The sequence below is a fragment of the Quercus lobata genome, chromosome 4, assembly GCF_001633185.2.
Source record: "Quercus lobata isolate SW786 chromosome 4, ValleyOak3.0 Primary Assembly, whole genome shotgun sequence".
Classification (NCBI taxonomy): domain Eukaryota; kingdom Viridiplantae; phylum Streptophyta; class Magnoliopsida; order Fagales; family Fagaceae; genus Quercus; species Quercus lobata.
In genome coordinates this window covers 48,646,272-48,670,348 of record NC_044907.1, presented here as the reverse complement: position 1 = coordinate 48,670,348, position 24,077 = coordinate 48,646,272, and the positions used below count along the sequence as shown (strand labels likewise).

The 24,077-nt window shown below is 36.8% G+C and overlaps 1 protein-coding gene across 1 annotated transcript; it reads left to right on the top strand.

Annotated features, from left to right (window-relative positions):
* Positions 1 to 387: 387 nt before the first annotated feature.
* On the top strand, positions 388 to 1,380 carry LOC115985376. The gene has a single exon (XM_031108317.1). It carries the CDS (start codon positions 388 to 390, stop codon positions 1,378 to 1,380), a length of 993 nt encoding a protein of 330 aa, XP_030964177.1.
* Positions 1,381 to 24,077: the final 22,697 nt, after the last annotated feature.

The window sequence follows — 24,077 nt, the reverse complement described above, 5'->3', positions numbered from 1 at the left end:
TTTAACAAGGAGGCCTTCTCGATCGACGAAGCGGATGACAAGATCCTCGTGGCGGTATTCACCAATGGGCTATGAAAGGGTAAGTTCCTATTTTCTCTGTATAAGAACGACCCGAAGATAATGTCAGATGTGCTTTACAGGGAAACCAAGTACATGAACGTGGAAGATGCACTACTAGCTCGAGAAGAGAAGCCTAAGAAAAGGGAAAGATAGGAAGACATGCGGCTGGACAGGGGGCGAAAGATGGCTAGGACCGGAGAACGACGGGAGGACAGACGCTCCAAGCCCCTTGTAGGGAAGTTCACAAGCTTCACCCTGCTGACTACCCTGATCGACCAAGTCTTGATGCAAATTAAGGACGAATGAGCCCTGGCCTTTCCCGGCAAGATGAAGGGAGACCCTAATAAAAGATCTAGAGACAAGTACTGTTGTTTCCACTATGATCACGACCATGACATCACTGACTGCTACGACTTGAAGCAACAAATTAAAGCCCTTATTAGGCAAGGAAAGTTGCAGAGGTTCGTTAGTAAGGAGAGAATGGATCCACCTCAAGAGCAGGCTCCTCGATGGGAGAATAAGCGTCCTAGTCTACCCATAGGAGATATAAGAATGATTGTAGGGGGCACAATGGCTGTTGGGTCATCCAAAAAGGCTCGTAAGACTTACCTCAAGATGGTTCAGAACGTCCAGCTAACAGGTTCGGTGCCAAAGATGTCGCGAATCGACAACCCCATTATCAAATTCTCGGAAGAAGATGCTCGATGTCTTCACCACCCACATGACGACGCACTTGTTGTCAACATACGAGTAGGGGATTACAACACACACCGGGTTCTGGTTGACAGTGGCAGCTCGGCTGACATCCTTTACTACCCAACATTCCAACAGATGAGGATTGACAGAGAGCGATTGATTCTGATGAACGCTCCACTCGTTGGTTTTAGAGGAACAAGGGTATTCCCCCTGGGTGCTGTCACATTGTCCGTGACGGTGGGCGACTACCCCCAGCAGATCACTAAGGACATAACATTCCTTGTGGTCGATTGTTCGTCTGTGTACAATGCCATCCTAGGACGGCCTACCCTCAATTCATGGAAGGCTGTAACCTCAAGCTACCACTTAATGATCAAGTTCCCTACAGATTATGGAGTAGGGGAGTTGCGCAGAAATCAGGTGGCTGTGCGTGAATTCTATATAGCCATGATAGAGATGGATGACCACCTCCAGACCATGAACATAGAAGAACACCAGACAGTGACAGAGCCCATTGAAAGGCTTGAAGAGATACCTCTCGATGACTCCAAGCCTGATCGAACGACTAGGATTGGTACCCTCGCCAGCCCAACGGTCCGCCAAGCACTTACAACTTTTTTCTAACCGGGATGTATTTGCTTGGAGTCGTGAAGACATGCTGGGAATAAACCCTTTAATCATGGTGCATAGACTGAATGTGTCGCCCTCCTTTCTACCCATTCATCAGAAGAAGCGAGTATTCGCCCCAGAACAAGACCAAGCTATAACGGAAGAAGTTCACAAGCTATAAGAGGCGAACTTCGTTCGAGAGGTTTACTACCCCGACTGGCTGGTAAATGTGGTAATGGTCAAGAAAGCCAGCGGGAAATGGAGGATGTGTGTAGACTTCACCGACCTGAACAAGGCATGCCCCAAAGATAGCTACCCCTTCCCGCGGGTTAACGTACTAGTTGACTCTATGGCTCAACACCAGTTATTAAGCTTCATGGACGCTTGTTCGGGTTACAACTAGATTAAAATGGACGAAGTAGATCAGAAAGGACGAAGCAGATCAAGAGAAGACTTCGTTCGTCACTAGCCAGGGCCTCTTTTGCTATAAAGTAATGCCATTTGGCCTAAAAAATGCGGGCACGACATATCAGAGGCTCATGAACAAGATGTTCGCATAGTAGATTGGGAGAAATGTCCAGGTCTACATTGATGACATGTTGGTGAAAAGCCAAAGGGAGGAAGATTAATTAAAGGATCTCAAGGAAATATTCGACACCCTTCATTCCTACAACATGAAGCTCAATCCAGGCAAGTGCGCCTTCGGAGTGACGGTGGGAAATTTCCTAGGATTCATGGTGTCTCAGAGGGGTATCAAGGCTAACCCAGACAAGATCCGGGCCATAATAGAGATGACACCCCCAAGGAATGTGAAAGAAGTACAAAGCCTAAACAGCAAAGTAGCAACACTGAACAGGTTTGTGTCAAGGGCAACGGATAAGTGTCTACCTTTCTTCTGCACGCTGAATAAATATTTTGAATGGACGACCGAGTGTTAACAGGCATTCAAGGACCTAAAGACCTACTTCTTGTCCCTTCCGTTATTGAGTCCTTCCTAACCTAGGGAAGAACTGTTCCTCTACTTAGCAGTATCCTCGAAAGCCGTCAGCGCAGCCTTAGTCAGGGAAGAAGACAGGGTACAAAAGCCTGTGTACTACACAAGTCGAGCATTCCGAGGTGCAAAGGAAAGATACCAACTAATGGAGAAGCTCGCCTTCGCTTTACTCATAGCAGCCCACAAGCTGAAGCCATACTTCCAGGCCCACACTATCATTGTCCTGATTGACAAACCTTTATGATGAGCAATGAGCAGTCCCGAGGCTGCCAGATGGATGGCGCTATGGGCGATAGAACTGAGTGAGTTTGACGTATAATATTGCTCGCGTACTGCCATAAAGGTACAAGTGGTCGCCGACTTCATTGCGGAGTTCACCAATATGGAAGGACAGGGGGCAAAAGAACCTCCTCGCTGGAGCGTCCACTCGGATGGGTCATCTAACAAGCACACTAGCAGAATCGGTGTAGTGCTCCGCTTACTAGAGGGAGACAAGATCGAATTCATAGTTCAACTCGACTTCCCCGCAACAAATAATGAGGCAGAGTATGAAGCCTTAGTAGCAGGACTAGACCTCGCCAAAGCTGCAGAAGCAACAAGTGTGATTGTATACTGCTTCTCTCAGGTAGTCACCAGTCAGGTAAATGGTGACTACGAGTGCAAAGGAGAAAGGATGAAGAAGTATCTGGATCAAGTGTTGAAACATGTTAACAAACGGCAAGCCAAGTTCTTCCAAATCCCAAGAGAGGAAAATGAGCAAGCTGATTGCCTGGCCAAAGCTGCCTCAGCTGAATACATGCTTCTCCCCGATAAAGTACTTTCATTTATTCAAATTTCATCCTTGATAGATGACGTTGGCGTGTAGGAAGTGAACTCGGAAAGCAATTGGACTACGCCAATAGTTTCCTATTTGAAAGACGGCACATTACCCAACAAGAAGGGGGCCGTAAGAAAGCTGAAGGTTCAGGCAGCATGGTTTTTCATGATAAAAGACGTCCTATACAAGAGAGGCTTCTCCCGACTATACCTGAGATGTTTAAGTCCCGAAGAAGCAGATTATGTCATGAGAGAAGAACACGAAGGGCTCTGCGGTAACCATTCAGGATCATAATCATTGGTTCATAAACTGATTAGAGCCGGATACTACTGGCCTACTATGCAGAAGGATGCCCAGACTTATATCAAAGCATGTGACAAATGTCAAAAGTTCAGCAACATCATCAGACAGCCGACGGAAGAATTGACCCCGATGACAGCCCCGTGGCCATTCGCTCAATGGGGACTCAACATCATGGGTTTGTTCCCGATAGTAATATGACAGGTGAAGTTTCTTGTAATAGGTATAGATTATTTTACTAAATGGGTAGAAGCAGAAGCCTTGGCTACCATTACGGAGAAGAATGTGAGAAGCTTCGTTTGGAGAAACATCATCTGTAGGTATGGAATCCTCAGAGTCTTGGTATTAGATAACGGGAAATAGTTCGACAACGACTCCTTCAGAGATCTTTGCTTGCAGCTAGGAATCAAGAATCACAACTCTTCCCCCGCCCACCCCCAAGCCAATAGGCAGGTCGAAGCCATGAACCGATCCTTGCTTAAAATCATCAAGACTCAGCTCGAGGGGGCAAAGGGTGTATGGCTAGAAGAGTTGCCAAGCGTACTATGGGCGTATAGAGCGACGGCCAGAACACCAACAGGGGAGACACTGTTTTGACTAGCATATGGAAGCGAGGCAGTCATCCCAGCAGAGGTCGAACTCATAAGCTACAGGGTGGGTAATCACGATGATGGAAAGAATGATGAGGCCATGCGTCTGCAGTTTGATCTAACAGACGAAGTTAGGGTGACAGTTTAACAAAGACTCGCTCGATACCAGGACCTCATGGCCAAGCATTATAACTCCCGAGTCCGGCATAGAAACTTCAAAGTTGGAGACCTCGTCTTAAGGAAGGTAATGGGCGCCACCAGAGATCCCACCCAAGGAAAGCTTGGACCTAACTGGGAAGGACCCTACAGAATCACTTCTTGGTAGAGGAAAGGCACCTATCACTTGGAGACGGTGGACGGACAGAAGTTGCACCATCCATGGAACACTGAGCATCTCCAAAAGTACTACCAGTAGAAGATAGCATGAAGAGCGACACTCCTCAATTCCAATTTATTTCTTTTAGTTAAATTTTTGCTTACAGTACTTTTTAAGCACAAAGGGCAAGTTTTTTCTACTTTTTAAGAAAATTTTTTTACTAATGCACGCATTTAGCAAAAATAAGAGGAGTTATTTAGATACAAGCAGTGTATATTTTCTTTACTAAACTACTTTCGTTATCTAGTCCACAAGTGGACGAGTTCATCCTATAAGGATGCTTTGAAATTATCAAGTCCACGAGTAGACGAGTCCATCATCCTATATGGATGCTTTGATTAAAAATATCTACAAGTGGACGAGCTCATCCACAAGTGGACGGATTCAAGATTAAGTCCAGAAATGGACTAGTTCATCCTATAAGGATGAGTTAATATTAGTCCTCAAGGGGATGGATTCATGATCAGGTCCACAAATGGATGGGTTCAACCCTTGAGGATAAATTAATATTGCAAGTGGACGGATCCATGATCAAGTCCATTACAAGGATGCTTTAAATGAAAAGTCTACAAGCAGACCGGTTAATTAAAGTCCATAAGTGGACTGATTCACAAGTCCGTCCATAAGTAGAGTTTATCCCATAAGGGTATTACCAAGTCCACAAGTGGACGGATTCGTGATAAAGTCCATAAGAGGACGGGTTCATCCAGGAGGATGATCAGAACCTTATAAAGTTCATAAAATGGATGGGTTCAACCACGCGTTGAATCAAAGTTACAAGTCCATAAGAGGACGGGTTCGTCTGAAAAGATGAACAGAAAATTATAGTCCATAACGTGGACGGATATAAGTCCGTAAGCGGATGGGATATAAGTCCATAACATGGACGGATACAAATCCATGCAAGGACTCATCCATCTGTAAAGTAAATGGGATTATAATGTGGACGGATATATGTTCGTAAATGGACGGGATATAAGTCCATAACATGGAAAGATACAAATCCATGCGAGGACACATCCATCCGTAAAGTAAACGGGTTCAGCAGACATGTTGAATTACAAGTCCATAAGTGGACGACCTCATCAAGATGAACCAAAAAACTTGTTATGTCCACAGAATGGACGGGTTCAACAAGCACGTTGAATTGAAATTACAAGCCCATAATAAGGACGAGTTTAACAAACACGGTGAATTAAAAGTTACTAGTCCGTAAAAGAGGACAGGTTTACCCAAGGGATGATAACATTAATATCCATGAAAGTGGATGGATGTAACCATAAACTAAACAGATTCATCTACAGGAATAAAAGTAGACAAATAGTTTAAAATAATTGAAAATTACTTAAAGCCCATAAAAGGAAATGTCTACATATAGAAAGCAACAGATAAATTACAACATAAGTTGTTCTTCAAAACCTTTACATTAAAAAAAAAAAGAGGTTGAAGCTACTGCTAAATGGGAGCATTGTCATCTTTTTCCTCCAAAACTTGATCTTCAGGTTGATGGGTGTTGTCCTCGATGGTTTTGGTTTGGCTTTCAACAGTAGTCCCTCTATCACCATGAGTGTCGTCTATGAAGGCACATCAGCAAATAATTCACCCGTACTCTCGGAATGGATGGGCTGAATCGAGGTTTGGGCCTAGGAATCAATAATAAAATGAGATACGTCTAGGTTAGGATAAGAAGTCTTGACTTGACAGAGGGCGTCGTCAAAGCCTTCAGCAAAGGAGCCTCCAAGCTTTGCCAGAAGGGCATCGGAGTCACGGTACTCATGTATCGCTTCCTTCTTCGCCTGACAGAGCTGGTTCTTAGTGTCACTGATTTCTTTTTCCTTGTCCTCCAACATCTGCTTCAACAGCTCCGTCTACTTCTCCAACTCATCCCTAGCTTCCTCTGATAAAGCAAGCTTCTTCTCTTAGATCGTCTTCCAGGTCTTCAACTCATTTAGCTTATCCTCTGTTGACCTCACCTTCGCCCTTATATGGTCCAACACCGTCTCGTGGTTCAGGCAACACCCCATCAACCCCTTCATTATTAACATTATTTGAAGATGGAAGGGTTAGTAGCAAGGCAAGTTGAAGAAAAGAAAAAAGAAAAAAGAAAGTGGACGGGCGTAGTTACCTAAGCAATGCTAAAAAGTCCCGTCTCCCCCATGGCCTCAATTGCGTGGTTACTCAAATCCTCATAATCATCCATCGTGATGATGGATGAGAGCTGCTCCAACGCATACTTAGAGTCCTCGCAGAGGAGGACCGGTGGTTTTTCAGCAACGGGGGCAGAACCCGTCATAAGTCCTTTACCCTTTCCCAGACTAGGCTGAGTGATCGTCTTTTTGGCCTCAGCTTGCAAACCCACAACGGGTTCAGGGACAGTTTTGGGTTTCTTTGGAAGACAGCCAGTCTTCTCTGGCTATTTCCTTTTGGTAGACTGGTTGGCCAAACCCATCCCCTTAGGGGTTTGACCTTCCTATTGCTTCTTTAAAGCAGCTTGCTGCTTAATATGGGCCTTTCTCCTGGCAGCGTCCATTTCTACACAAAGGGGATGGAGGTCAAGAGTTTTAAAAAAAATAAATAAATATATTAGGTGACGGACTCACGCTGGCGAATTTGAAGATCATAGCGACGAGCGGCTGTTGTGGGCTTTGGTCCGTCACAATACTAAAAGAGGGTGTCTAGGGTGACTAATTTTTCCCACGTCCTCTCCTCTAGCTTAGTTTTATTGGAAATTTTCTCCAAAAAACTCCACTGCTTTAGTGAGACTTATGGATGGTCTTGAACTGTAACAGAAAGAGAAAGAAGACGGTTAGAGTAACATCTAACAAACAATTAAAAGTTTGAATATAGACGGGTGCATACCAGACGGGGGCATTATGCTCCATGTTGTGTCAACGTGCATATATTCATGGTCACCAGGACGACACATCCACTCGTCACCTTCTAAGAAAAAATATCGACTCTTTTAGTTTCTGTTAGAGTCGGGGGGTTTCATACATGAGCCTCAACAATGGGCTCCTGTGCACAAAGCTATACATGCCCTTTGACTGAGCAATCTTAGCCGAATGGTAACAATTAAAGAATTCTTCCACCGTCAACCTCTATGCTTTGCTGGACATGGCCCCATATAAGACCTCTGCGGTAAGGAAGACCCTCCAGGCGTTTGGGGAGATTTGGGTGACGGCCACACGCAGGTATTGAAGAAGGCAGCGGTGAGGTGAACTTAAGGGGAATCTGAGCCCTGCCTTCAGCATCTTCTCATAGACCCCAATGCCCTCAACACCCTCATAGTAACATTTCTCTGACATGTAAGGTAGACACATGGGTATGTTGACGGGTATCTGGTACTTCGCCCTAAGTGTCTTGAAGTGAGATTCTTTGATTGTAGAAATATCGTTAACCTTCCATATGGATAGCATTATGAACTCCCTAAGTCCACCAGGACCTATGATGGATTAGACTGGGGGTTTAGCACCATCTAGACCGTCACTAGAGTTACCCTCTGACCTAACCGTCTCCAAATCCTCATCCCTTGAAGGAGAGGTGGCCGACAGATTCCTTTCTTCACTTGAAGTGTCGGGGTCTTTCTGACCTGGCGAAAACACTTCATCGTAGCCCGCTCCATCGTGGACACACAATTGGTTACTTGACGCTCTAAACATCTATCACCTACACGTGACGATAAACCCTAAGACACTGACGGATCTAATAGATGACGGAAGTGCAAAATCTAAAAAAATGAAAAATTTATAGAAGGCAAAAAGTAATTACCGGTTGAAGATGAAGGGCAGGGAGAATGTAGGTGACAGATGCACTATGTAGACAGGATCCTTGTTTGACAAAGGTGATGGCTGCACTTTGATCGTAAATTTTTTACAGAAAGTAAAGAATGAGGGAGAGATAGGCAGGTTTATATAGAGAGAACGGCACGGAAGACGAAGGGACACTTCGTTCCAAGAGATTGACCACTAAATAGATGCCACGTGTCCCTACGACATTAATGAGCCTAGGCCAGCCTGTCAGACTAGGTATGTTTCTCAGGAGACAAGTTGAATCATCACTCCACGGGTTTGTCTCTTATAAGATCACGGACCCATGGAGTGAGGGGGCAGCTGAAGAGCGTAAAACTAAGATGACGGGTCCATTCAAATAAACCTGACCCTATTAAATCAATAGTGGACGGATCTAGGATGCACGGGGGCAAGGTGGACGGATCTCAAGGGCCACATGGCCTCCACATGGTTTAAGTGATTTCCAAGGAATCCTAAATGGAAATCACTTGTGTCCTATGACTAACCGTAATCGATAGAATCCCAATATGAAAAGAATCCTAGCATGAGAAGGATTCCGTAATATACGCCCATTAATGATAAACTTCCCCGTAAGGAAACACCTTCCCACACAAGAAACGGAGGTCGGTTCTACACTACTATAAAAGCCCCAAAGCCCTCAGAAAACAAGGTACGCATAATTCACTCTAGCTTTGGCACCCTAGAGTTGTAAAAGGTTTTTCTAACTTAACTTTTGGAAGGTCTTTGGCCGGTACCGCACCGGTACTCTACTAGGTTTTTCTTTATTTTTGGTCTCGCAGGTATCATTTTGAGCACGTGAGTACCGTGTGGCTTACTAACAGTTTTCGGCATCATCATTAGTCTTAATGATTTTTATTTTATTTATTTCACCAGTTCTGGGGTTGATGATTCATAAGGAGTTATTAATTTTTCTCACATTTTCATCTCATTGGTCATTTTGTGTTGAGCTGCAAGGTTACTATTTGTTTTTCTTCTTTCTTTTCATCTTATTGTTTATTTTGTCTTTTGATTTTTGATTTTTTTCTTCTCCTTTCCTGTTGATTTTATTAAACCGAAGTTTTGCTCTGATTATGGGTACTATTGCTAAAAGTTTTCTATCACCTGTTTTTAACAGATAAAACTCAGAGGATTCTTATCACATATCCAGCCAGTGACAGAACTATACTTGGACTTGGGGGGGTAGTGCCCCCCCCCCCCCTCCCCAAATTTTTTCAAAATTTTTTAAGTTATATATATATATATCTCTGTGTATTAATTTTAGCAATTTGTTTCAATAAATTTGCACTTTGCCCCTCTCAACAATATTATTGATCTTTTTAAAGGCCATAAAAAATTTTATTGATCTAAAATCTGAAATAAATTTAATAAGCTCAACAACAAAATTTACCAATAAAAAAACTTAAGCCCAAACAACACACCAAAACAAACCCATGCGTGACACAAACAAAAAATAGAATAAAATAAAAAATTCCTAAGTCAATTATAACTAGTCTAAGTGAACACCCACACACATCTGACAACACACAAGACACCTAAATTTAAAAAAAAAAAATAAATAAATAAAAAAAAACTTAACTTTCTAAATTGAGAAGTGCTACGTTGATAACATTTTCATAACAAATCACATGCAGTAAGTTGTTATTTGTTCTAATTTGAATCCACAACTTAAATTATTTTTTTACCCACTCATAACAACCAATAATAACTTATCACTTATGATTTGTTGTAAAAATATTGTAGACATAGCATTTCTCTTCTAGATGAATGCTTATTTGGAGTTTCAAAAAAAAAAATTTGTTTGTACTTTTGCCCCCCCTAACTCCAAGTCCTGGCTTCGTCCTTGTATTCAGCAACTCCGTGTTGGTTACTAGGGAATCACTTCTATTAAGGCCCAATCCGTGTCATCTCTTGGATTGCCATCCCCATGTTCAAAAGATGCCACAAATGAGTATTAGCAGCCTGCCGAGGTTTCTGGTGTTGGAAGGAACTAGGTTCAGAACATGTGTAGCAGGGATATAGAAACCAGATCAAACTCTTTTAGTCGTGTTCGTAAATGGGCTTCTGACGGCGGCAGTTTAGGTTGCCCTTTTATTAATACTAGTAAGTTACTCATGCGATGCACGAATAATGTTGTAATATTTTATATAAGATGGTTTTGGAGAATGTTGTATAAATACTATAACATAATTGTTATAAAACTTTATTTGTAATGATTTCATTATAAAAAACAACAGCTATAAATTTTACATACATATCCATTATAAATATTCAATTGCAATGATGAGAAATAAAATAATTAAAAAAAAAAACTTTGAAGAATATTATAGAATAAAAGTTGATATAGAATGTGTCTTTCTCTTTCTTCTTAATTCTAAAAACAAATACACATACTAAACACCCACAGTCAATTATATCATTTACAAAAACCACAAATCTACAACGTCCAACCTTAACATCAAAATAGCAATTGCTATATGTTGTCACTCAATACAAAATTAAAGCCCCCCTTTCCTTGGTTGTAGGCAACTCATACGGATTAGGGTTAGATGAAACAACAATGTTAGAACTAGGTAGGTGTCACTGAAAGATTGAAGGTAAATGACATCGTTTTTGGTATGTGTATATTTGACATGGGATGGCTTAAAGGGCTATGGCTAGGTATATATAAAGGGGTACAAGTGCAAGAGGTGAAAATTGTGAATTAAAATGCAAAGAAGTTTGTGTGTATGTGTGAGGTATAAAAAGTCTTGAAACATTGAACCAAATGATACAAAGAATATTTAATTAGAAAAATCTTGAAATATTGAACCAAAAAGTCAATAATTAATTTATTCTTATCTTGAGAATATTTCAATTCTCTTTGCATAGAATGCGTCACTTGGTAGAACCTTATTACTATTAGTCCTTACTTATTTTATTTTATTTTTTTTAAAAAATACTAAAACAGTGGGTATGCTAAAAGATATGAAGAATAGAGAAATGTGTGGTGTAAGCTTAGGCAATTAATAAGATTTTAATGAGATAATAGTAAAATAAGTTAATGTGAACTTTTGGGTAACAATTAAAAAAAAAAATTAATGAAAGAGGTAAAGAAAAGGCTAAATGCAAAAGTAGAGTGCCACTTGGCAGAACCTCATGCACTCCCGCATGAGGTCTTTGCTTTTATATATACTAGCTTGTAACCTGTGCGCTGCACGGGATTTTTAAAGCAAACTAAATGTAAAACTTAAAGCAATGGGAAACAAACTGTTTTCCCTAAATTAATTTTTTCAATCCTCATAATCATTTAGATTCATGATTTTTAAAAATTTTTACTTTCTTCAAACCACTGAACGACATAATGAAAAAGAAACAGGAATAATAATGAAGACTATACTGCCATCAATCAAATACAATTAGTTCATATTAATCTTCTCCAAAAATTGCTAAATCCATCAACTCCTTTGGCATTGGAATTGAACAACGTAGTCGGTGAACCATCCAAAACCCCCCATGAACCTTGGCTACCCCTTTCCTTTTTCTTGCCAGCAAACTCAAAGTAGAGTCTCTAACAATACAAAACTCAATCTCTGGCTATATCTTATGCCCTTCCTGCTAGAACCCCCTATACCATTCAAAAATCTATGTTACCATCAGTAGGAGTACAAAGGGAGTCATCTTAAACATATTCAAAGGGATTTTGAAGTGAAACTTGAATTAAAATATCCTAAACTGATTATCATAATACAATAACATGCTATAAAGATTCTATATTAATTTGAAGAAGGCAATAAGACTTATAGCAAAACAATGACTTTTCTATCACTAAGACCCTTTCCCATCTTTATTGCAGCAGCTCCTGCTACATCAGATGAAATCCCTACCTGAAACAAATGTGCTCTCACATTCACCACATAATTTGAAATCCAAAAAGCCTAGCAAGTAGCAACTAAGAACTTTAGAAATTATGTATTTAACCAATAAAATGAGTAAGGAATTCTTTTAGTTGAGGATTGGAAAAAGGGGCAACTATGGCTACCAAAACTTTTGAAATAAAACCTGAACATAATTAAATCAATGAGTTTAGCATAAAACTCCTAAAAAGCAAAGAAAATAATATTATTGATAATTCGATTCTAACTCTATTTATTTAATATCATGGTGTTACCAGATGTGGTTGGTGTATTGGAATCTATTGGAGTCATTGAAAGATTCACCTCCAATACACAGCAAGTTTTTGCATAGTTGCATCATCAAATCTTGTGCCTTGAAAAATTACAAAATCCATTACTAAATCTCCTTCATATCATGTTCTATTTTTTATGCATTCTATTAGAAGTAGAGAGAGACTCGCCAAATTTTGGTCGTAAGCAAAAGAATTGTTAGTGTATACTGCTGTAAGATAGATAGGTAAATAGCCTATTGTAAAGATTTTTTGTGACAACTACTGGGGTATCACCATAACTAATGACCCTATGGAACAATAATAGAGAATTAGGAATCAATAATCATAACAATTCACTTTGCAAGGAAAATAAAAAGGATTTTTTTTTTTTTTTGGTGCTAATAATACTTACTGTAATAGCATCTATTTCATTCCCTCCAATATCTCCAACCATGAATATGGCTGTTTTAAGTTTCTCAGCATAATCTATCAAACATTAAAGAAACAATAAAGAATAAAAGGAAAAATGTAAATAATAATTTTAACTTTGTATTAAAAGCTTAATTCAAATGATAGGCTAACCATCAACGTTGTGATCGACCCCATTGAAATATGTGGACATCCAATCCAATTGAACATTGAGAGAGCTTCTAGTAGCTAGCTGTGAAATATTCTTTTTTGCAAGAAATATGTCAGTAATATTTGTTGTTTATGCAATACAATAAAATTCTAGTTGTAGAATTATTACAATTATAGGTATGTAGTTTATAGTTTATACAATGCAATTAAATTTTAGTAAAGGCATATTACAAACCTTAATGAAACTAACAACACCTTAAATCTGCCAAGTTTAAAATGGTCTAAAGGAATGTAAATGACACTGATAGAGGTACTGGTTAAAAAGAGAAAGCATCGCTGATAGCTCAAAGTAACTTTAATGTACTTATAAATGGAGTATAAGATCTTTTATATACTTAGCAGTGATTAGCAGAACCACTTTCACACTTGCTAGGGAAGCCCTCAATTGGATGTGGATGCCCAAGATTGATGCACTAATCTAAATAGATAAAAATTACATAGAATGTTGTTAACAATTGAAATTGCCAATTAGTTATATGTAATAGAACTTTTTAAGAACATTGGTAACAAACACGCATAACAGAATGAATAACATATATTCATTATAGAACAAACAACATCAAAATTAAATTGCTGAAAACCATAATAGGGTGGGAAGATGAAATTTGGGATTTGATATATATATACAGGGTTGTATATAAAAAAGAAAGGAACCAAAATAGATTGAATTAGAAAGAGAGTGCACCTGTATCAGCCTCCACACCACACACTCACCTTTGCTGAGCCTTGACGAACAAACATTTATCACCATCAAGACTTCTACCAACTTAAGCAAATATGAAACACACAAATTTTCCCATATATTTTTATTTTAACAAAAAAAAAACACATAAAACTAATAAAGCATATTTGAAAGCAATCCAATATGTATTCAATCTCTCAACAATCATCTCCTTCTAGCCAAAACAATTTTTTTTTTTTTCTTTCTAAACTCTGAACAAAAAGAAGTCATGAAAAATAAATATTACCGCTATGCATGATAAGGTGATGTGTACCTTTACCATTGCAAATAAACATTACCACTATTTGGATTGCATTTGATTCTACCTGGGTTTTACAGTTTTTTTGGCAAATAATTTTTGAGGCTTTGGGAATGTCTTTTCTATTAATGCAGTCCTATTTGGTAAGTGCATTGCTTGTATTCATTTCTCAAAAAATTGTTTTGTTAACTCTCACTGTTAGTCTCAAATGAGACTCAAATGCATGGCGCCTAGTCACACCATACTAAACCACATCCATTATACACAAATTCAACATCGATGAGTCTGCGTCTCGACAAGAACAGTAAACAAAGGGAGAGAAGAGAGAAAAGAACAAGGGTGAGGCGGCTGAAGTATCTAATGTAGAGATTAGGTTTTTTTTTTTTTTTTTTTTTTTTTTTTTTTTTTTTTTTAATAATAATTTTTAAGTTAGTGTATAAAACGACGTAGTTTTGTGTTATAAGGAGAGTAGAAATTAAAATGTTTTTAGTGGGGTTCGAATCTAGGCAAAATATTATCACACGCGTGTCTTACCACTAAACTAGTGTAATTCTACATAAATATTATATAAATAGTAATATTTTATATTTTATAAACTTAGCCTATAGTAGCGTTTTTTAAACGCGGCTATAGGTCCTTCTTTAAAAAAAAAAAAAAAAAGTTTATTTGGTTGGATCTATAGCCACGTTTATAAACAGACTTAACCCATAGCCATGTTTTTTAAACATGGCTATAGGTCCTCCTTTAAAAATATATATATATATATATATATATATATATTTGGTTGGACCTATAGCCACGTTTATGAATGCGGCAATAGGCCCTATCCAAAAAATGCAGCTATAGACTTAACCTATAGCCGCATTTTAAAAACGCAGCTATAGGTTAAGTCTATAGCCACGTTTTTGTAAACGTGGCTAAAAAACGTTTTTTGTAGTGATATCTCTTAGTTCAGCAAACAGCTCTTTGCAAAAGCATGTATTTATGAAACGAAGTTGACTAGGAGAGAGCTGAATGAGGCTTATATAATTAACCTAATGTTATGCAGGATCTATTTTACACAAAGGAAAACATCATTTGGTGTTAACAAATTGTAAAGATTCTCTTACAACTCTTAGACAATATAGTAGGTACAATCCAGTATCCCAGGGGCATTCTAATTACCTTAGTTTCAATTATTACGAGCCCAATTTTAGTGGCTAACCTAAGTATGACTAGAAGATGCCCAATTAATTTAGCTCTAGTCACAGTATTTTGCACAAGTATGATAGCTCAACAAAGGTACAAAGATGATGGTTTATGATGACATGACATAATGAAAGATAGATAGAAAGAAAAATTAAATAAATAAATTTCACCTCTCCAAGGCGATCAAGCATCCCAATGACACCACCGCAAAAAGTTGAGAATAGAGTATACCAAATCTGAGTGTCCAAGAAATAACCTACATTCAACTTGTCAAATATGGGATGCTTCACCAAAGACAATATAAGAAGTTTCTGATCTCACAAAAGCTAAGCAAACTAACAAAAGATTAGACCAATGACAGGACAGATATAGTAGTATATACCAAGATCATTGGCGGCCAACTTGATATGACATTTCTATTCTTTGGTTCAGCTGCATTGACAACAAAATCTTTTTAACATTTTTACAAATTAAGTTGGAAAGCATGAAAAGAAGTAACAGAAAATTAATGCAATTACCAAAAACCCTATGCCAGTCATAGTTAATGCTCAGTAATATGTCTTTAGTTGCCTTCACCAAAGGTTTTATATGGTAAAAATAGAGGAGAAAAGCTTAAAAAACAAAAGACAACTATACTCAAATGTAATTTAAAACAAAAGAGATGCAAGGAGGGGAGTCAAAATCTCAAGCAAATCAGTTACTTAGAGAAAATAGTTGAATGCAAATTTGGAACTTAAATCAATTTTGATCCCCTAAATTAAACCACTTTACCCTATCTTTCTGTTTGAGAAAGCTCCCTTTCCTTCACCACAAGAAAAAGAAGCACCACGGATACACTCACATTGAATTGCAAATTTTCAAGAAATTAAGAACCATCCTCCAATTAATAATCCTAGCAAATCCTATTGTAAAATAGCGGAATCTCAAATTACCAAGGTTGATTGTAAAAATATTTTAGGTTTGTGAAAGATCTTCAAACTAACAATAGGAACGAAGAAAATTAATCCAAAAAAATATACACAAAACACCGAGAATTTACGTGGTTTGACAATAGCCTACATCCACAGGTGACAATGAACAAATTTCACTATATTAAATTTGGGATAATACAAATTGGTGTAGAGGCACTCTCACAAACCCAAATCTCAAATACACCCAAATAGCTCTCTCTTACAAATACAAACCAAAGAACCAAATACAAAACCAAGAACCAAAGGTTCACAAATAACTCTTATTTATAGCAATAACTCTTATTTATTTTTTAAATTTAAAAAAAAAATTAATAAAAAAATAACCTATTGCAATGAGATTTTCAAAATAAATCATTGCAATAAATGAAATTTATTGCAATGAAAATCTAGTGTTGCATAAATCTATTGCTTTTTTTTAATAATAAAAAAAAAAAACCTATTGCAATGAGATTTTCAAAGTAAATCGTTGCAATATATGGAATTTATTGCAATGAAAATCTAGTGTTGCATAAACTTATTTCTTTTTTTTAATAAAAAAATAACCTATTGCAATGAGATTTTCAAAGTAAATCGTTGCAATATATAAATCGTTGCAATATATGAAATTTATTGCAACGAAAATCTAGTGTTGCATAAACCTATTGCCTCGAAGTTAATTACAATGGCTTGCATCGACTTTTTTATCGTTGCAATAACACCTATTACGACATTAGTTGTTATTGCAACAACTTTTTTTGTTGTATTAAGTCTTTTTTCTTGTAGTGAGTATGAGTATTTATACGTATAGTTGGAGTCGAGCTCGAAGCGAAAGGAACGGAAAACTAAGACTGAGAGTTTGCGAGAAGGAAGACGCCGACTCAGTTTTCTGCTCCTTCCTCTGATAATGTGAGAAACCAAACAAAGATCAGAAAGAGGAAGAGAAGAGAAAGAGTATTAAGACAGAGAGATAGAAATCAGAGCAAGGAATAGGAGAAAGAGAGAGATTGGAGAACACAAATGGGAAAAGGAATCAAAGTCACGAAGAGAAGAATTGTAGAGGAGAAAGACATGTATGGAATGCATGTATACAGTACTTTACTTTTATGCCCTTATTCTAATGGTAAGAATATCAGGGTGTGACTTGAGGGGCATACTGGGTATTCACCTACATTAAAATACTAATGTTTTGTGGGGAGTAGGAAAAAGTTGGATGTAACTGTTAAGGGTGTATCAAACTTGTCAGCTATGATGGAAAGATTAAGTTATTTTGCAATCAGACCAAAACGCCCTTTAATTTTTTCAAATACTTTCATCTAACTAATTAGCTTTATCTAGAGTCTGTTTCTAAAATTAAAAATTAATATTAAAAAAAAAAAAGCTTTATCTAGAGTCACTAACTTTATTTTTTGTCCTTCTTCCCGTTTCCTTTCTTTTTATTTTATTTTATTTTTTTTAGGGTAATGCTAGGCTCCTATTCTTTTATAAAATATATATATATATATATATATTTATATAATGAAAACAGTTTTTTCATAACAAATTTTATAATATTTTTAGAGTGTTCAATTAGATATTCTAAATTCAATTATTCATGAAATTGAAAAGAAAAGAAAAAAGGAATATATATATATATATATAAAGTATATTACAAAAAAAAAATAAAAAAACTTTTGTAATATATGTTGGGAAAAAGTCAATGAGTTATATATGTTGGAAAAAAGTAGATATTAAAAGCAAAAAAAAAAAAAATGAAGAGGGGTATATATATTTAAATAACTTATATATTAGCTACTTTCACTCAGGTAATTCTTCATCATAGTATAATTTGATTAGTTTTAGATGGTCTCAAAATTTCGTAAATTTTGAGTAAGCTATATGGTATAGTCATTATTTATTTTTAATAAATTTAACATATCTAGTAATTTTTATAAAATGCAATCTTTAATTTATAGGTTAATTTTTGAAGTAACCAGCTCAAAAGAGCTTTAATTTCCTCTAGCTAGGTTGGGTATTGAAAGATCCATTTACAAAATTCCGTATATTTTCTCACTCCTCCTATCTTATTATTGTATAACATTCTTAAATGACTTATTTAATATGTGAGATGCACAATACAAAACACTTGTCTAATTTAAAAGGATGCCACGTAGCAATTTGTAACCTAAACTTTGTCCAACTTAAAAAAGGATTTTGTTTCCTCCAATGTTTTTAGAGAGCTGAACTAGGGATGGCAATGGGGCGGGGCGGGGCCGAAGGATGGGATCTTCGCCCCCGCCCCGCATGAATTTTTCTTGCCCCATCCCCGCCCCGCCCCGTATGACGGGGAAAATTTCTTGCCCCATCCCCACCCCTTAAGGCCCCGCGAAGACCCGCGAAGCCCCACCCTACACCGTAAAACTTTATTTCTTGTTAATTTTCCCTACAACTATTACCATTTTTTCAAATAAAATGACATGTTTCAACAATAAAAATATACTTGAAATTATAAATAAATTTATTCTACCGAATCAAACTAATTTTTAGCAAATACTAAATAATATTATCTAAATATTTAACAATATAATATCACAACAAAAATCTCATAGTATGACACAATAAAATAATCCAAACTCCTAATACATAACAAAATAAAAATTGCCTAGTTCTTCAAAAAGAATCTCCACTTAAATAAAATAAAATGATGATATTTTTGTTTAAATAGTAGGGTTTTAGGATATGAAAAAATTACATTTTAACCCTTATTAATGTGGGGCGGGGCGGGGATGGGGTGGGGTGGGGCGGGGTGGGTCTAAAGAGTGTAAACCCATCCCCGCCCCACCCCGTGGTGCGGGTCTAAAATCTCGCCCCATCCCCGCCCCACCACCTTTGCGGGGTGGGGAAAACCCACACGGGGCGAAGCGGGGAGGGGTGGGTCAAACGGGGCGGGGCAAAATTGCCATCCCTAAGCTGAACCCAAACTAAAAAAAACTTAGACATTGAACATGCCAAACGTGACATCTAGAAACTTTATTCTCTTCTTCATTCTTGCACATGAACCAAAGATCACTTCCATTTAATGTTTCTACTAGAACAAAAAAAAACAACAATAGTTTTAAGATTTACAATAATATCATGGTTGGTTCTTGGTTGCCTCCATAATTTCCATTCTCTCCCTCCTACACCAGCCTTGTTTGAGTCAGAAGAAAACTGGACCCCCAACCTTCCCATGTGACCAAATCGCAGCTCCAAAATAATTAAGGGTAAAGGGTGTCAAAATCACAATAGAAACCGCAGGCACCTTGTTATGGCATACAATGAGTTGTTCAACTTTTTTTACAAGACTTTTGACAATTTGACTTTGCCTTTTAATTAACGTAGTACCCAAGTAAGAGCATTTACAACCGCAAATCCTATCCTATTCTATTTTACCATCTCAAAAATCTACTTTATCAATAATACAATATCATTTTACAATACACCCAGCATCCCAACTTTTATTTTATCATACTACACATTAATATAATATAAAATAAAATAAAAATATTTCTCACTTCTCTCTCTGATCTCTATATCTCTTACTCTCTCAACCACCCACCACCACCGTCCAACTTCTCAGTCACCACCACCACACCAACAAACCAAAATCAGAAAACCACCAATCACCAACAAACCAAACTCCAAAATCCATAGCTGAACCCCAACAAACCACCAGATGAGAGAGAGAGGGTCATGCTTCATCAGTGGCCCTAGCTTATGCTTCATCGGAGGCGGCCAAGCCACCAAGCCCACGTAGCCACAATCCCCTGCCCTTGTCGCCGCTACACCACCTGACCCACACCCACATTAGTCACAAACCCACCACCACCAGGAAAAAAAAAAAAAAAAAAAAAACTGATGAGAGAGAGATAGAGAAACCCACAACAACCACTAGATGAGAGAGAGAGAGAGAGAGATGAGAAGAAAGAGCAGATGAGAAAGAGAGAGATAAAAAAGAGAAATAATGAGAGAGAGATTTCAAGGAATTAAAAAGCATGAGAGAGAGTGTATTAAAAAATTATATTTGTTTATACCATTCAGCTACAGTACCATCATATATTTATGATGGTACTGTAGCACTACAGAAATATTTTTTACATTTTTACATGTTTAACATTACGGCTGCTGAGCTACTTTGGGCCTCACATGCTAAATTTTCCTTACATTTGGCATATACTATACCAATTGTGAATGCTTTCAGACAAAAATAGCAATTTGCTATAAAGAAATTTCTCCTTTGTTGTACTACTCTACTTGGCAGTGTGAACTCCCTTGCAGTCTTGTCCAACGGTAAGGAATAGAGCTAACACACTGACTGACACTACCACACTCTTATTTCTTCCTGAATTCTTTTCATTTTATTTTCAAGTTTTTAGGTTGGAAAATTTTAATATATGCCTATCCCTACATTGCTCGCGAAAACTAATGATATTATTAATTTTTTATTATTATTATTATTTTGTGGTTTATAGATCAAAAGCTACTATATTTAAAAGAACGGACATACATATATAGAATGATAAAATAAATAAATAATCTACAAGATTTGTTACAGAAGTAGCAAAACAACAATGATAATTTTTTGTAGCAAAGTAAAAGCAATGATAATTTTTTTTTTAAACAATGATAATTAGACTACCACAATATATTGTTATAAAATTATTAAGGTGTAATTTTTAAATGATGCAAATTAACAAAAAAAAAGTTTAATTAATTTCTATATAATAATTTTATGTTGTAATATTAGAAAAATAAATAAAGAAAGAAAATTCAAATGCTAGATTTGATGCTTTTCAAACGCCCTTAGCCAAACGCCAGTTCAACACGTAGACATGCTTTTCTCATGGTTTTGGATTTTTGACTTTTTGTTTTCGGGCTGAATAGTCTGTACTGTAGACTCTGTACAATAATAACAATATGAAAAAGAAAGTTTTAATTACTTTAAGTTTCTCAAAAAAAAGTACCATTTTTTTAAAGAACAACTTTAAACACCATTGAACATATATAAATATTGAAATCCTATGGAAAAAATGTATTTGTAATAAGCTAGTCAATTAATGCAATTACAAAATTCTCTCAATTTTCAATTCCTTCTCTGGTTGTTATTTTTTATTATAGATATGTCAGCTTATCTTTTAATAAAAATTTTAAATGACACTGCATTGACAATCTTAATTAGACCAATTCTACGAGGACCAAATCACCTACACAATATTCAGCAAAAAAAAAAAAAAAAAAAAAAAATCACCTATACAATGTATAAATGTACAATTATTGTAATGCGAATTAACTGGCCTAGCTAGCTAGCTAATCCATACTAGTATATGAGAATCTTAGACTTATTATACTAGGACGTACCATATCACTCACTTTTCTCTCGTCTCTGTAAATATGTTTAGGTGGACATTACACATGCATGCACACGTAGAGAAAGGTGATAGAGAGAGATAGATTTTTGGCTTCCGTTAGGTTTTCTTTGAGTTGGAGATTACTTGGATTATTAAATGAGGTGGCAAGTTTTGATTAGGCCATTAAATTCACACTACAACAATATTGTACTTTTTACCCAACCCATGCCGTATCACTCTCATAAGCCATATTAGCATGCATATGCACGATATATATATACACACACGTTAATGTAACCAACATAAACATAACCATAAAACCAACTAATGTTAAGATATCATAAAACACAGGCATCATATTCATGACAGGAAAAGCATTACGAAAACGCTGGGCATACTCAGCAATAATGGATAGGCAGAGTAGCTAAATCAAACACATTTGACAAGATTACTTTAGGAAAAAAAAAAAGATTTTTTCAGAGTCATTCCATGCCGTCTAAGATATTGAAGATCTCCATTCAGCCAAAAAAAAGATATTGAAGATCTCCCATCATTGTCTTTTCCTGCCAACAATATTTAGCGGCTGTTTGGTTTTTGGTGTTTCCATCACTCATCATTCTGTTTCCATCATTTATTACTCAAAATAGTGGGACCCACAGAGAGAAGTTTGTTTGGATTTATTTTCAAATTTTGTTTCCATCACTCAATTCTCTAATTTTTGAGTGATGAGTTATGGAAACTGAAAACACATTTTAAGTGTTTTCGAGTTATGGAAACATAGTTATGATGATGGCATTTTTGTAAATACACACATTGAGAGACACATAGCCAGACCTTTTGCTCTCTCGAACATAGTTGTCTTCTTCTTTTTTTTTTTTTTTTTTTTTTTTCGTCTTTCACGCTGGGACTGGATCACCTTTCTCTATTCTCTTCTTCTTCTTCTTCTTTTTCTTTTTACCTTCTTTTCTTTCATTTTCTCGTTGGTTTCTAGGTTTGGTTCCATTTTTTTTCTTTTTCCATTCCTTTTCACTGGGTTTCTGGGCTTGGGTTCTCTTCTTCTTCTTCTTCTTCTTCTTCTTCCTTTTTTTTTTTTTTTTTTTTTTTTTTCACATTGGGTTTCTGGGTTTGGTTGCATTTTTTTTTTTCCATTCCTTTTCACTAGGTTTCTGGGCTTGGGTTCTCTTTTTTTTTTTTTTTTTCTTCACTTCTCACGATCTTTTCTCTTCTCTGTTTTCCCTCTTTTAGTTCTTTCTAAAATTTATAGTGTCATTTGTTGTGGTGTTGAAGGTGTTGGTGGTGTGAATGGCCGGATTTGCTATGGTGGATTGGTTTGATGTTTTGTGGTTTGCAAGGTGATGGTTTTTTTTAGTTGGGTGCTGGGTTTGGTGAATGGATGAAGAGGGAGGCGATGAACGGTGCTTAAGAGCAATTTGGGTTCGATGAGTTTGGGTATTGGGGGTTGAAGAAAAAAAGAAAAAGAAAAAAAAAAGAAATAAGAAGCTCTGGGTTCGGTGAGTTTGGGTGTTGGGGGTTAAAGGAAAAAAAATAAAAAATAAGAAGTAAAAGCTGCACTAAGTCAATCTGTGGGTCCCACAAAAAGTAAATTTTTTTGAGTTATCAAAGTTAGAAATAAGTGTCAAACATGCCACCTTAGGTAGTTGTGGTATTTTCAGTGATAAGTAATGAGTTATAGAGTGATGAGTGATGATATTTGAGTGATGAGTGATGAGTGAGCATTTTTTAAAATCCAAACAGAAGATCTCTGATCTCCCATCATTGTCTTTTCCTGCCAACTGGGTGCTTGTTTACTGTTGCAGACTTGCTCTAATCTTCTACTCACAATAACTTGTCTAAACCCAACCTTTAACATGGACTCCACCAAATTATGCTTATAGGTTATTTGGATCTGTCAGTTTAAATTCAAGACCTCTTCCTTTATCCTATTGTATTAGAACTCATTATTAATAAAGAAAACACCAACACAAAGGCAAGAGGTGTTGAAATTTGTGGAATAAGGCAATTAAATTAAATTAAAAACTTACCTATCTCTCTGTCTCTCATGAGTATATAGCTCAGGCGGGTTCAAATGAATCCCTAACTAAAGGTGGCACTGCCCCTGCATAGAACTACGTACACATTTGAAAATGTCCAATACGAATTAAATTTGTGTATGATAAAAGTAATAGTATTTTGGAGATATTGGGTCCGTTTGGTACATGTGTTTAAACACATGTTTTCAATTTTTAAACAACATTATACGTATTTTTACACATTTTTTCACCCACATATATTTCTAAAAAAACTGAAAACTGTTGTTTAAACACACATACCAGACGGATCCTGGATGTTTGGTAACATTGTTCTAGTAACGTTGTTTGTATTTTTTAAAAATACGTGTGGGTAAAAAAGTGTGTAAAAATACATGTAATGTTATTTAAACACTGAAAACTATTGTTCTAGTTACACTACCAAATAGCCCTTAAACTAAACCTAGTCAAAGCTAGATGATCTCAAAGTTATTTTGCAAAGAACTATTGTTATTGTGCTCAACACTACTATATG